Source organism: Eubalaena glacialis, unplaced genomic scaffold, assembly GCF_028564815.1.
Source record: "Eubalaena glacialis isolate mEubGla1 unplaced genomic scaffold, mEubGla1.1.hap2.+ XY scaffold_849, whole genome shotgun sequence".
In the NCBI taxonomy this organism is placed as follows: Eukaryota; Metazoa; Chordata; class Mammalia; order Artiodactyla; family Balaenidae; genus Eubalaena; species Eubalaena glacialis.
Window position 1 is genome coordinate 5,468 of NW_026871750.1, and position 15,560 is coordinate 21,027.

Here is a 15,560-nt window from a genome sequence, read left to right on the forward strand (position 1 = left end):
TAGACCCCAGGAGCCCTGGCGAGTCCTCTCCTGCTCTCCCCCATTGCTGCCCCCAGGGCGAGGAGGGCAGCTGTGGGGGCGGCTGGGCCTGTCTGGGCAGGGCTGGGACTGCCCCTCCTCCCCTTGCAGCTCCTCCCGCTGACCTGCATTCTTATCGGGGGCCTTTGGTGCGGCTCTCATGCCTCTCACTCGCTCGCTCTGACCGGCAATGCTGCCTGGCTGCCGCCACTCCCCACCCCCCCACACCCCACCCCCCCCCCCCCCGCAATGGAGCCCGAGGCCACCTCTGACCCCTCAGTTCTGGCACCCCTGGCAGGACAGTCCTGGAGGGGCTGAGAGGGAGTTCGGGAAATCAAAACATCTGGCCTGACCCCTGGGCAACGTCTCTGAGCCACCCTCTCCTCTCCTGGGAAGTGGGAATAGAATCCCTCTAGGGTGGGTGAGTGAAGTCAGGAATGGGAAAGTGACCGAGGAACCTGCAGCCTGGGGACTGCCAGCCTGGGGCTGTGCTGTTCTGCCCGGTCCTGCCCCCAAGCGGGCAGCTGGGGAAGTTCAGGATGTGAACCGGCTTTCAGGCCAGCCACCTCGGGGACTCATGTTTATCACCACACAGTCTTGATGTTTGCTTCCGGAATGACGTCCAATGGCAACCTCCCGACCCCCCACCCCGTACATCACACCAGAAGCAGCCTTCACCTCCCATTAATCCTTGTGAGTCTGACTGCTCAGCATCTGAGCAGTGGAGGTTTGAAAAGAATCTCAGGCGCCAAATAGTATTTGGTATTTGGATAAGTATTCTCATTCTTTAAAAAAGAATAAGTATTCTCATTCTTTAAAAAAAAAAACTGCCAATCAATAAAAAAGCGAAAAAAGAATATGCTGATCAGCACTATGCCTAGTGTTGTAAACACAAAGACGGGTAAGACAGGACTCCTTTTAGCAACTCATGATCTCACAGGAAAGTAAACATATAAGCTCAAACCATAACGACAAAGTGCTGTGGAGGGCACCATGAAGTAATAAAACTACATTTCTTTTAAAACAGTCGTTTCCTCCTTCTATCCACTCCCCAGCTATTTGTTGATTTTATAAATATTTGAGTTTGCTTTATGTCAGCACGCGTTGGCTTTAAACATGATAGACGATGCACATAAGCAGGATCTAGTCCATACTTTGAAGGAGTTTCTGCTCAGAGGAAATGGGTTGCAAAAACAGCTATATTTAAAGAAAGAAATGAATATGGGCAATGAGAGCTATAAGTTGGTATTGGAGCACAAAAGAGGGAAAAAAGACTTCAAATTGGATCAGGGAAGATGTTACTAGAGCAATGCTGTTTAAAACGGGACCTCGAAGGGCCATTGGGTATCAATGACGGACATCTTGGGAAGAATAAGCTTGCAACAGGAAAGTGGGAGAAAGGCAAAACACAGGAAAAATACTCTGAGTACCTGTAGAGTACAAGTGGGAAGAGTAGGAGCTTAGAGCCACATCATCTAGGGCTTTGGAGGCCAAGCCAGGGATACCATGCCAAGCTACCATGTTACCCACAGCAGTGCTTTAGCACAAGCATTAGCCTGCAAACAGAACCAACCACTTGGAGGGCTTGTGAAAACACAAGCTCCACTCCCATAGTTACTGATTCCAGAGGTCCAGAGTAGGGCTGACTATTCGTATCTTCAAGAAGTTCACAAGTGATGCTGGTATTTGAAGACCACTTCCGGAGAGTTAATCTGGTGATCGCGTGGAGGATGGCTTAGAAAGGGAGAGGGTAGAGATGGAAACACCAGTCAGAAGACAGTTATACCCATCCAGGTGAAATGAGAGACTAAGCTGGAATCAATGGAAATAAGATAGTCAGCTATAGTCAAGAGTAGGTATTTTCGAATAAAAGTCAATATGATAGAAAGTGTAATACTGAATTAAAGCTACATATTAATGAGAGGAGTAACTTCCTTTCAAGTTGTGTGAAAGGGTATCTTTTATTTCTTCTGGTAGTGAATTGGCCTAGAAAAACAGAACTCTACTGGGAAGTGTGTAAATATAAGAATATTCCTTTTAATATTAGAAATTATAATGATATATAGAGATAAAAACTTTGAGCTCATAATCTAGAATTTGATGAGACCACAAAAGGTGGCATCTAATCAATGCTCCTGCTCTCAGGAAAGATTACCTCCAAAATCTATCAAGATCTATAGTTGTATATTTAATTTATGAAGATCCTGAAGGTGAGACTCTTAAGAGAGGTGAAGGCAGGGCTAGGGGCTCTGGAAGGTTCAAATAATAATTCCTAAGGTTTGGAGTTTAGACCAAAGCTTCTTATTTGTTATTATCATTCTAACCTCTACTAGTTATTCCTACTAATTAGATATCTAATAGCTAATTGAGGCAATATTCTCCTTTTCCTTTTCCTAGAGATTTATGCTGCAGTAAAATACAGTCTATCGAAAGACGTACATTTGAACCACTACCTTTTTTGCAGTTTATCTAAGTTACAAATATAACTTCATTATATTTGGAATTTTTGTAAAGCTTAATTTTTTATAAAATTAATTTGTTACTCATTTGGAAATATGATTAAGATTACTACTAAAATTTTGTAGCAAATCCTTTTTGTCTCTAGCAAAGATTAGTGTGAGAAGTATTACACAGATCAGAGTGAATCATTATAGAGCAGTGGCTCTCAACCAGGGTGATTTTGCACGCAGGTGACATTTGGTAGCGTCTGGAGACATTTTTGCTTGTCAGAACTGTATATGCTGCTGGCATCTAGTGGACAGAGGCCAGAGATGCTACTAAACGTCCAACAGTGTACAGGAGAGCCTCCCACAGCAAAGAATTATCCAGCCCAAAATGTCGATAGTGCTGCCTTTCTGGAGAAATAAAGATCACTTAACACAAGTATTTAATGAGCATTTACTATTTTGTATCTAATGCACCACATATATAATCATGAAAGTATAAATCATAATATCTTCCACAGTGAGATTTCTTTAGCGTATGGAGGGAGTAGTGTTGTTATGTTTCATCATATATAAATTAGAATTATTGCCAAAGGATAAATGTTCTGAAAGAATATATATTTTTATTCTTCTTTTGCTTGTGTCTTTTGTTGTAGAAATCTTGGTTGCAATTTACTCACAGAACTGAGCTTTGGAACGTTTCAGGCCTGGCATGGAATGCAGTTTTTACACAAGTTGTAAGTGGAATAGAAGATGAATACATGTAAAAAACTGTGTGTAAAAACACCATGCAGTTCTTGGTTAGCTGGGTGTAAGCCCAGGATGAATTCTGGAAAGTATGTCTTGAGAGCCATTTATTTTTTTTTTTCAAATGAGGAAACTAAGGTACAAAGAGGCCAAGAGACTTGTTTAACTCAAATATATGAATCGCTCTGCTTTCCATAGTACTGATCTTTGGCACGGGCAATAAAAGGCACCAAGCAAAAACACTCAAATTAGCATTGTCATGGAATCCCACTGATGCCTCTCCAATATGCGAATGGTCCATGAAGTTCCACTTTTGAATTTCACTTTGATTCCTGCTCATGTGCAAAGTTCCTAACTGCTTAAAATGTATGCAACACAGAGCTGCAAAGAACTAAGTTTAGCACCGAATTCTTCAGGGAGCAAAAGGTGTGGGTGCTTCCCCAACCATTATTAGCTCTTTTAAATGGTAAAGCAGAAAGAATTCCTGAACACCCACCACAGGGCTCTCCCCAGCCACCCAGAACATTATTTTTCAAAAAGCATATATCTCTGAAGTGAATTATCTGTGGCCAATAGGAAGCTCTGAGGTATGGAAAAAGACGTTGTTTGTGTTCAGCTGTAGTGTGAGAAATATAAAGAAAATACATTGCTGTAGCCTAATTCAATATACTTTCTTTGCTGACTACTCTTCAGTAAGAAGTGTGGGTTTTACACCCCTTCAGCTCAAAAATTCTGTGATTTCTCACGACACAAGCAAATGAGAGTGGGTACGTTCAATGGCCCGAAGGCGATTTTAGACTCAAGGTAAAGAGCTCTTCTACACCTGGCTTTGGAAAAGACTCCCTTACCTGTCTTGTGGTTCAGAAATCCAGTTTCACACAGTTCATTTTGGGTTAATGAAGGTGTTGAGGCTGTGTCTGGAGCTGGATTAGCAATTCCTGCAGATGCCTATCTTTAGCGGCCTCCTTCCTTTCCCTTGTTAGTTTGCTGATGCCTACCTTGGGGAGAGAGCACCGAGGGTCAGTTTTTCTTTTGCCAGCACACCGGAGAGCAGGCTCATGAGGTCCCTTCACCAGGAGGTTTTAGTAGCGTCAGTACAGCGTCTTAAACTCACCGCCTTTCCTAAACATCCCATAACACCAAGAGTTCCTTATAAGAATCAGAGTTTCACTATAGTTATGTAGGCAACACAGGAAAATACATTGTGGAAATCAATCAATCAATCACAGTTTAAAAATTAATGAATTCATTCAAAAACATTCACTGAGTGCCATGCCCACTGTTACTCCTCTCGGGTAACCTGCGAGGACCTGGAAAGCGACAGTCCCTTGGCCCCGGGACCCTCTTCCAAGCTCCTGCAGCCGGACGTGTCACACCATTACGAATCGTGGTTCCGGCCGACACGCCCAGGCACCGAGGAGGGCTCGTGGTGGGACCTTCATCCGGGTACCAGCTGGATGGACCTCCCCCACACTCAGGGCGCGCTGACCTCACCTGGCCACCCCGGGGCGCTTCAGGCTGGCTTGGGGGGCTACGTCGGAGACCACCAGCTTTGTGCCCAGCCGCCCCACCCACACCCGCACCCGCACCACCTCCTCCCAGCCGCCGGAGGGCAGCACCTCCTCGGGCCTCCCGACGGGGCGAAGGCCTTGGAAGCAGCCGCCCCGGAATCCCAGGGGCTGGATACCAGTCTGGATGGGGCGGCCCGGCCCAAAGGCTCCCGGCGGTCAGCGCCCCGCAGCTCAGGCCAGACCGTGTGCCGCTGCCCCAACTGCCTGGAGGCGGAGCGACTGGGGGCTCCGTGCGGGCCCGATGGGGGCAAGAAGAAGCATTTGCACAATTGCCACATCCCGGGCTGTGGGAAAGCCTACGCCAAGACATCGCACCTGAAGGCACACTTGCGCTGGCACAGCGGCGACCGCCCCTTCGTGTGCAACTGGCTCTTCTGCGGCAAGCGCTTCACGCGCTCCGACGAGCTGCAGCGCCGCCTCCAGACCCACACCGGCACCAAGAAGTTCCCCTGCGCAGTCTGCAGCCGAGTCTTCATGCGCAGCGACCACCTGGCCAAACACATGAAAACCCACGAGGGCGCCAAAGAGGAGGCTGCCGGGGCGGCGGCGGGAGAGGGCAAGGCCGGCGGAGCGGAGCCCCCCGGGGGCAAAGGCAAGCGCGAGGCCGAGGGCAGCGCGGCTCCCTGCAGCTGAGCTCCTCGTCCCGCCTCCCCGTCCCGCCTCCCCGTTGGTCTCCCCTGGGGCCATCAGCAGAGAGCCCTCTGGCCTGATGCCCTTGGGGGGGGGGGTGGCTTGAGTAAGAGAAGGTGGTTATTTATGGAGAGGGAGGGAAAGTGGTGCGGGGGTCAGGGAGCCGGGTCGCTTAGGGGTCTCTTAGTCTCTGGGGCTGGACAGGACGGACGCGTTTGACTGGGCGGGGAGGAGCTGCGCGTGCCCATCAGTTCTCCCCTTCCTCGCTCTTTCACTTCACGCCCCTGGGCTGGGGGGTTGGGGTGGACTACCCCAACGGCGGCTGGAGGGCCGAGGGGATAGGGTGGAGGATACGGCGCGTCCCCGGAGCAGAGAGGAGTGGGGCCGCCCCGGGCGCTGGGGGTAGCTGTCTGGACACGTCGTTAGCGCCTGGGAACCCGGACATAAAAGGGCCTCTGGAGCCGCGCTGCGGCCCGGGTCCCTGTCATCCCCCCTAGAGTGCTTTACCCCGGGGTTTCCGGAGGGAGAGCTGAGATGGGGTAGCAGAGGCTGGGGGTCCCCCTAAGGGAGGAGTTTCTATCTGGCTGGGAGGGTTGTCGCCGCAGAAATAATGTCTCTGATGTGCCTCCTTATTAAGCCTTCCAGACCCAGTGTGATGGAGCCACGAGGGAAGAAGGGAAGAGGGCCAGAATGGGCGACAGCTTCCAGCCAGAACTGTGGGGTGGAGGAGGGAGCCAGATGTGGAGGTTGAGCAAGGAAGTCTTCCTCTAAAATGAGAGAAAGGGATTTGGTCAGGGAGTGGAAGTAAGCCCTTCCCTCTCTAGCTCTGATTCAGTCCTTAACTCTTGGTCTTTATAAAAGTAAAGTTCAGTAGTCCACTCTCATCTGTCACCCCAGGCAGGCCTTCAAGGCAGCCAAGAGCCCTTGCTCCAGAACTGATGTAGTTCCTCACCCTTGGTGCCTGGCATTTGCCCTCCCCTGAGGGATGGAAGGAAGAGGGTGACCTCGGTTGGGTGAGGGTAGGTGGGGGTGTCCCAGCAGAGGGACCTCCAGCGGTTCCTGCTCAGAGTGGAGGACTCTGTCCCTGCCTGGCCATCTGCTTGCAGAGAAGCTAAGCCCCACTCTTTCTTTAGCTCGACCCTCCCCTTTCGTGCTGCCTACAAGCCTTGCCCCTCCTGTAGAGTGTGTTAGGAGGCTCCTCCCCATCTCATCTCTTGTGGGGCTCCCCTTCCATATGAGGAAGTTGTCCTGTCACTGGAAGGGGCCTGCCTTCTGAGGTGATGTCCAGGAAGCTGTCCCTGTTCCCTTCTTTAGATGCCAGAAATACGTCCTGATGGTGATCCTGGAGTGGGGAACGTGGGGAGGGGTGAAGCCAGAAGAGGCTGAGCCAGGCAAAAGGAAAAAAGCTGATGGGGGCAGGGTCTGACAGGCCGCAGGAGCCTGGAGCTAGTGGGCTTTCCCAGGCTCCAGGTAGAGGCCTTAAGATTCCCCCCGACCTCCCGTTTCCCTGCCTTTCTTTCTCCACCCAGAGCCCTGTGCAAGGATTAGTTGTGTATTGATTTTTTAAGTTATAAGCAAAGGGTATTTTATTTAATATTAGGACATGTGTGTTCATGTTGTGTGTACCCATGCATGTGTGTGTTTCTGTGTGTGTGTGTGTGTGTGTGTTTCTCTACTGAGCCTGGGGTCTCCAGCCAGGGAGACCCCATCTTGTTCACCCCAGCCGAGGTCCTGGAGCCTAGGCCCACGGCATCTCTTCCTTCCTTGGGGATATCAGTCCAAGGACTGGGTGCTATTGGGAAGTGGGGCTGGGATCTGGGTGGGAATATGTTTGTGTAGAAGAGAGCCCTTCTTAAGAGGGATGGGGTGACTCTCCCTGAAGGACGCATGGGCCTGGGGTAGGTTAAGAAGTAATGTCCTTTCTTTATGCTCCCTCTTCCCCTACCTCCTGCTAATCCGACCAGAGGTCCCTTTCCTTGCTGAGAGGGCTGGGGGCAGAAGAGAGTTGGCAGTGCCTGCAGGTTGCCTGGCCAGGTGGATGAGGGGGAGAGAGGGAGGGCGCTGTGGGTGTGAGATGCCGTTTTCCTCCAGCTGAGGAAACCAGCCACCTCTCCCTTTGCCACTAGGACAGCCTTTCCCAGTGACCATCCTCAGGGGAACTCCCAAATGTGCGTTGGGGAGAGGACAGCACGGATATTCCCATGGAGGCCCCGAGCTCTAAGGTGTGCTGGTGAGGGCTTTGGATAGGTTTTCTTTTGCTCCCCTCTTTTATAGATCTAGGTTGCTTGGCTGTCTGCCCCCTTCTAGGCAGCCCCCTAGAGGAGAAATGTAGGATTTTTTTTTCTTTAAGTGCTGTGAACCCATTTTGGGGGGGGGGGAGGAGGAGGAAGAAGCAGCCTGTGTTTTTTATGCCATAATAAAGTCATCAACCACACCACTGCTTCATTTGTCTTCCAGCTCCGGTTTCCTTTTTGACTCATGGTCTCTCAGCAGCAAGGACCAGGCTGGCTGCAGGGTGGGGTGGACACTTCTCTTTGATCCTGCAGCCCAGGGCAGCCTCACCTCCCTTTGTTTGGGGGCAGAGCTGAGCTGATTGTTGAAGGGTCTGATCCTGCCCGGAGGTTGTTGATGCAGAAGGAGGGTGGCGCTCCCTCGGGGTTGATAGCTGGGCTGACTGTCCCTCCCTGGTCTTCTCCTGTGGAGATGAAAAGGTTCTAGATATTTCCTTCCTCTTCCACATGGAAGCCCCCTCTTTCGCCTCCCCTGCCAAGAATGCCGGTTCCCTGCCTTCCCAGAGATGGCCAGCCCCTTGGCCCCCTCACCCCACCCTCGTGGGTGTGTGCCTGTCAATCAGGCCTTCTGGCTCTGAGAGAGGTGGGGGTGACCGACAGCGATTTCTCCACCCAGGATGATCCCTATCAGGGACAAGGTGATGAAAGGCAGCCGAGATATCCGATGGGCTCCCGCCCAGCTGAAAAGCATGAGGGAAAGGTTCCTAGTGCAACTCCCAGCTAGAGACCTGCCGCAGTTACACAACCACGGTGTGCACAGAAGTTCCTCACTGGACCCATCGGGCACCCCCGGATATGCACAAATGCACACTTTCCCAGGCTGCTCAAACGCCTGGTGCACAGTTGGTGCCTAACACACGTCAGATGAGTAAAAGCCTCATGGCTCCAGGGCCCCAAACCTAGGAAAGTTGACAGAGGATCAGTTTTTGGCTCCAAGGGGGCAGAGTAGGTTATTACGTTCTTTCACCTTTCCATCCTACATCTTGGCCAAAATTATCATCTACCCCAGTGGGATTCCTATTTCCCCCCACTCTAACCCTAACCCAATTTCTCAGAGCCAAATCTGGTACCCAGGCTGGCCCATTCCACCACTTGTTTGGGAGAGTCTGGGGTCACAAAGTTTCTTAAATGGGGGCATCAGAATGATTTAGGGGTTACAGAGGAAAGCAGACCAGTTGAGGGGGCCATACGTTTGTTTCTGTCTGCCTGGGTGGCGGAGGGCCAGGCGTGTTACGGTGACCTCAGGCCCACCCCGCTCCCTGGGGCTCCTCTTTTGTCTTCCTGGTTCTGGGGGACTTAGACCCCAGGAGCCTGGCGAGTCCTCTCCTGCTCTCCCCCATTGCTGCCCCCAGGGCGAGGAGGGCAGCTGTGGGGGCGGCTGGGCCTGTCTGGGCAGGGCTGGGACTGCCCCTCCTCCCCTTGCAGCTCCTCCCGCTGACCTGCATTCTTATCGGGGGCCTTTGGTGCGGCTCTCATGCCTCTCACTCGCTCGCTCTGACCGGCAATGCTGCCTGGCTGCCGCCACTCCCCACCCCCCACACCCCACCCCCCCCCCCCGCAATGGAGCCCGAGGCCACCTCTGACCCCTCAGTTCTGGCACCCCTGGCAGGACAGTCCTGGAGGGGCTGAGAGGGAGTTCGGGAAATCAAAACATCTGGCCTGACCCCTGGGCAACGTCTCTGAGCCACCCTCTCCTCTCCTGGGAAGTGGGAATAGAATCCCTCTAGGGTGGGTGAGTGAAGTCAGGAATGGGAAAGTGACCGAGGAACCTGCAGCCTGGGGACTGCAGCCTGGGGCTGTGCTGTTCTGCCCGGTCCTGCCCCCAAGCGGGCAGCTGGGGAAGTTCAGGATGTGAACCGGCTTTCAGGCCAGCCACCTCGGGGACTCATGTTTATCACCACACAGTCTTGATGTTTGCTTCCGGAATGACGTCCAATGGCAACCTCCCGACCCCCACCCCGTACATCACACCAGAAGCAGCCTTCACCTCCCATTAATCCTTGTGAGTCTGACTGCTCAGCATCTGAGCAGTGGAGGTTTGAAAAGAATCTCAGGCGCCAAATAGTATTTGGTATTTGGATAAGTATTCTCATTCTTTAAAAAAGAATAAGTATTCTCATTCTTTAAAAAAAAAACTGCCAATCAATAAAAAAGCGAAAAAAGAATATGCTGATCAGCACTATGCCTAGTGTTGTAAACACAAAGACGGGTAAGACAGGACTCCTTTTAGCAACTCATGATCTCACAGGGAAAGTAAACATATAAGCTCAAACCATAACGACAAAGTGCTGTGGAGGCACCATGAAGTAATAAAACTACATTTCTTTTAAAACAGTCGTTTCCTCCTTCTATCCACTCCCCAGCTATTTGTTGATTTTATAAATATTTGAGTTTGCTTTATGTCCACGCGTTGGCTTTAAACATGATAGACGATGCACATAAGCAGGATCTAGTCCATACTTTGAAGGAGTTTCTGCTCAGAGGAAATGGGTTGCAAAAACAGCTATATTTAAAGAAAGAAATGAATATGGGCAATGAGAGCTATAAGTTGGTATTGGAGCACAAAAGAGGGAAAAAAGACTTCAAATTGGATCAGGGAAGATGTTACTAGAGCAATGCTGTTTAAACGGGACCTCGAAGGGCCATTGGGTATCAATGACGGACATCTTGGGAAGAATAAGCTTGCAACAGGAAAGTGGGAGAAAGGCAAAACACAGGAAAAATACTCTGAGTACCTGTAGAGTACAAGTGGGAAGAGTAGGAGCTTAGAGCCACATCATCTAGGGCTTTGGAGGCCAAGCCAGGGATACCATGCCAAGCTACCATGTTACCACAGCAGTGCTTTAGCACAAGCATTAGCCTGCAACAGAACCAACCACTTGGAGGGCTTGTGAAAACACAAGCTCCACTCCCATAGTTACTGATTCCAGAGGTCCAGAGTAGGGCTGACTATTCGTATCTTCAAGAAGTTCACAAGTGATGCTGGTATTTGAAGACCACTTCCGGAGAGTTAATCTGGTGATCGCGTGGAGGATGGCTTAGAAAGGGAGAGGGTAGAGATGGAAACACCAGTCAGAAGACAGTTATACCCATCCAGGTGAAATGAGAGACTAAGCTGGAATCAATGGAAATAAGATAGTCAGCTATAGTCAAGAGTAGGTATTTTCGAATAAAAGTCAATATGATAGAAAGTGTAATACTGAATTAAAGCTACATATTAATGAGAGGAGTAACTTCCTTTCAAGTTGTGTGAAAGGGTATCTTTTATTTCTTCTGGTAGTGAATTGGCCTAGAAAAACAGAACTCTACTGGGAAGTGTGTAAATATAAGAATATTCCTTTTAATATTAGAAATTATAATGATATATAGAGATAAAAACTTTGAGCTCATAATCTAGAATTTGATGAGACCACAAAAGGTGGCATCTAATCAATGCTTCTGCTCTCAGGAAAGATTACCTCCAAAATCTATCAAGATCTATAGTTGTATATTTAATTTATGAAGATCCTGAAGGTGAGACTCTTAAGAGAGGTGAAGGCAGGGCTAGGGGCTCTGGAAGGTTCAAATAATAATTCCTAAGGTTTGGAGTTTAGACCAAAGCTTCTTATTTGTTATTATCATTCTAACCTCTACTAGTTATTCCTACTAATTAGATATCTAATAGCTAATTGAGGCAATATTCTCCTTTTCCTTTTCCTAGAGATTTATGCTGCAGTAAAATACAGTCTATCGAAAGACGTACATTTGAACCACTACCTTTTTTGCAGTTTATCTAAGTTACAAATATAACTTCATTATATTTGGAATTTTTGTAAAGCTTAATTTTTAATAAAATTAATTTGTTACTCATTTGGAAATATGATTAAGATTACTACTAAAATTTTGTAGCAAATCCTTTTTGTCTCTAGCAAAGATTAGTGTGAGAAGTATTACACAGATCAGAGTGAATCATTATAGAGCAGTGGCTCTCAACCAGGGTGATTTTGCACGCAGGTGACATTTGGTAGCGTCTGGAGACATTTTTGCTTGTCAGAACTGTATATGCTGCTGGCATCTAGTGGACAGAGGCCAGAGATGCTACTAAACGTCCAACAGTGTACAGGAGAGCCTCCCACAGCAAAGAATTATCCAGCCCAAAATGTCGATAGTGCTGCCTTTCTGGAGAAATAAAGATCACTTAACACAAGTATTTAATGAGCATTTACTATTTTGTATCTAATGCACCACATATATAATCATGAAAGTATAAATCATAATATCTTCCACAGTGAGATTTCTTTAGCGTATGGAGGGAGTAGTGTTGTTATGTTTCATCATATATAAATTAGAATTATTGCCAAAGGATAAATGTTCTGAAAGAATATATATTTTTATTCTTCTTTTGCTTGTGTCTTTTGTTGTAGAAATCTTGGTTGCAATTTACTCACAGAACTGAGCTTTGGAACGTTTCAGGCCTGGCATGGAATGCAGTTTTTACACAAGTTGTAAGTGGAATAGAAGATGAATACATGTAAAAAACTGTGTGTAAAAACACCATGCAGTTCTTGGTTAGCTGGGTGTAAGCCCAGGATGAATTCTGGAAAGTATGTCTTGAGAGCCATTTATTTTTTTTTTTCAAATGAGGAAACTAAGGTACAAAGAGGCCAAGAGACTTGTTTAACTCAAATATATGAATCGCTCTGCTTTCCATAGTACTGATCTTTGGCACGGGCAATAAAAGGCACCAAGCAAAAACACTCAAATTAGCATTGTCATGGAATCCCACTGATGCCTCTCCAATATGCGAATGGTCCATGAAGTTCCACTTTTGAATTTCACTTTGATTCCTGCTCATGTGCAAAGTTCCTAACTGCTTAAAATGTATGCAACACAGAGCTGCAAAGAACTAAGTTTAGCACCGAATTCTTCAGGGAGCAAAAGGTGTGGGTGCTTCCCCAACCATTATTAGCTCTTTTAAATGGTAAAGCAGAAAGAATTCCTGAACACCCACCACAGGGCTCTCCCCAGCCACCCAGAACATTATTTTTCAAAAAGCATATATCTCTGAAGTGAATTATCTGTGGCCAATAGGAAGCTCTGAGGTATGGAAAAAGACGTTGTTTGTGTTCAGCTGTAGTGTGAGAAATATAAAGAAAATACATTGCTGTAGCCTAATTCAATATACTTTCTTTGCTGACTACTCTTCAGTAAGAAGTGTGGGTTTTACACCCCTTCAGCTCAAAAATTCTGTGATTTCTCACGACACAAGCAAATGAGAGTGGGTACGTTCAATGGCCCGAAGGCGATTTTAGACTCAAGGTAAAGAGCTCTTCTACACCTGGCTTTGGAAAAGACTCCCTTACCTGTCTTGTGGTTCAGAAATCCAGTTTCACACAGTTCATTTTGGGTTAATGAAGGTGTTGAGGCTGTGTCTGGAGCTGGATTAGCAATTCCTGCAGATGCCTATCTTTAGCGGCCTCCTTCCTTTCCCTTGTTAGTTTGCTGATGCCTACCTTGGGGAGAGAGCACCGAGGGTCAGTTTTTCTTTTGCCAGCACACCGGAGAGCAGGCTCATGAGGTCCCTTCACCAGGAGGTTTTAGTAGCGTCAGTACAGCGTCTTAAACTCACCGCCTTTCCTAAACATCCCATAACACCAAGAGTTCCTTATAAGAATCAGAGTTTCACTATAGTTATGTAGGCAACACAGGAAAATACATTGTGGAAATCAATCAATCAATCAATCAATCACAGTTTAAAAATTAATGAATTCATTCAAAAACATTCACTGAGTGCCATGCCCACTGTTACTCCTCTCGGGTAACCTGCGAGGACCTGGAAAGCGACAGTCCCTTGGCCCCGGGACCCTCTTCCAAGCTCCTGCAGCCGGACGTGTCACACCATTACGAATCGTGGTTCCGGCCGACACGCCCAGGCACCGAGGAGGGCTCGTGGTGGGACCTTCATCCGGGTACCAGCTGGATGGACCTCCCCCACACTCAGGGCGCGCTGACCTCACCTGGCCACCCCGGGGCGCTTCAGGCTGGCTTGGGGGGCTACGTCGGAGACCACCAGCTTTGTGCCCAGCCGCCCCACCCACACCCGCACCCGCACCACCTCCTCCCAGCCGCCGGAGGGCAGCACCTCCTCGGGCCTCCCGACGGGGCGAAGGCCTTGGAAGCAGCCGCCCCGGAATCCCAGGGGCTGGATACCAGTCTGGATGGGGCGGCCCGGCCCAAAGGCTCCCGGCGGTCAGCGCCCCGCAGCTCAGGCCAGACCGTGTGCCGCTGCCCCAACTGCCTGGAGGCGGAGCGACTGGGGGCTCCGTGCGGGCCCGATGGGGGCAAGAAGAAGCATTTGCACAATTGCCACATCCCGGGCTGTGGGAAAGCCTACGCCAAGACATCGCACCTGAAGGCACACTTGCGCTGGCACAGCGGCGACCGCCCCTTCGTGTGCAACTGGCTCTTCTGCGGCAAGCGCTTCACGCGCTCCGACGAGCTGCAGCGCCGCCTCCAGACCCACACCGGCACCAAGAAGTTCCCCTGCGCAGTCTGCAGCCGAGTCTTCATGCGCAGCGACCACCTGGCCAAACACATGAAAACCCACGAGGGCGCCAAAGAGGAGGCTGCCGGGGCGGCGGCGGGAGAGGGCAAGGCCGGCGGAGCGGAGCCCCCCGGGGGCAAAGGCAAGCGCGAGGCCGAGGGCAGCGCGGCTCCCTGCAGCTGAGCTCCTCGTCCCGCCTCCCCGTCCCGCCTCCCCGTTGGTCTCCCCTGGGGCCATCAGCAGAGAGCCCTCTGGCCTGATGCCCTTGGGGGGGGGTGGCTTGAGTAAGAGAAGGTGGTTATTTATGGAGAGGGAGGGAAAGTGGTGCGGGGGTCAGGGAGCCGGGTCGCTTAGGGGTCTCTTAGTCTCTGGGGCTGGACAGGACGGACGCGTTTGACTGGGCGGGGAGGAGCTGCGCGTGCCCATCAGTTCTCCCCTTCCTCGCTCTTTCACTTCACGCCCCTGGGCTGGGGGGTTGGGGTGGACTACCCCAACGGCGGCTGGAGGGCCGAGGGGATAGGGTGGAGGATACGGCGCGTCCCCGGAGCAGAGAGGAGTGGGGCCGCCCCGGGCGCTGGGGGTAGCTGTCTGGACACGTCGTTAGCGCCTGGGAACCCGGACATAAAAGGGCCTCTGGAGCCGCGCTGCGGCCCGGGTCCCTGTCATCCCCCCTAGAGTGCTTTACCCCGGGGTTTCCGGAGGGAGAGCTGAGATGGGGTAGCAGAGGCTGGGGGTCCCCCTAAGGGAGGAGTTTCTATCTGGCTGGGAGGGTTGTCACCGCAGAAATAATGTCTCTGATGTGCCTCCTTATTAAGCCTTCCAGACCCAGTGTGATGGAGCCACGAGGGAAGAAGGGAAGAGGGCCAGAATGGGCGACAGCTTCCAGCCAGAACTGTGGGGTGGAGGAGGGAGCCAGATGTGGAGGTTGAGCAAGGAAGTCTTCCTCTAAAATGAGAGAAAGGGATTTGGTCAGGGAGTGGAAGTAAGCCCTTCCCTCTCTAGCTCTGATTCAGTCCTTAACTCTTGGTCTTTATAAAAGTAAAGTTCAGTAGTCCACTCTCATCTGTCACCCCAGGCAGGCCTTCAAGGCAGCCAAGAGCCCTTGCTCCAGAACTGATGTAGTTCCTCACCCTTGGTGCCTGGCATTTGCCCTCCCCTGAGGGATGGAAGGAAGAGGGTGACCTCGGTTGGGTGAGGGTAGGTGGGGGTGTCCCAGCAGAGGGACCTCCAGCGGTTCCTGCTCAGAGTGGAGGACTCTGTCCCTGCCTGGCCATCTGCTTGCAGAGAAGCTAAGCCCCACTCTTTCTTTAGCTCGACCCTCCCCTTTCGTGCTGCC

The 15,560-nt window shown here is 50.3% G+C and overlaps 2 protein-coding genes across 2 annotated transcripts; both read left to right on the forward strand.

The window, feature by feature from the left end:
- The first annotated feature begins 633 nt into the window (after positions 1–633).
- On the forward strand, positions 634–5,413 carry LOC133083908 (transcription factor Sp6-like). The gene is made up of 2 exons (XM_061179839.1): positions 634–669; positions 4,478–5,413. Exons 1-2 carry the CDS (start codon positions 634–636, stop codon positions 5,411–5,413), a joined length of 972 nt encoding a protein of 323 aa, XP_061035822.1.
- A 2,905-nt stretch (positions 5,414–8,318) lies between these two features.
- LOC133083909 (transcription factor Sp6-like) lies at positions 8,319–14,407 on the forward strand. Its single transcript, XM_061179840.1, has 2 exons — positions 8,319–8,339; positions 13,472–14,407. Exons 1-2 carry the CDS (start codon positions 8,319–8,321, stop codon positions 14,405–14,407), a joined length of 957 nt encoding a protein of 318 aa, XP_061035823.1.
- The last annotated feature ends 1,153 nt before the right edge of the window (positions 14,408–15,560 follow it).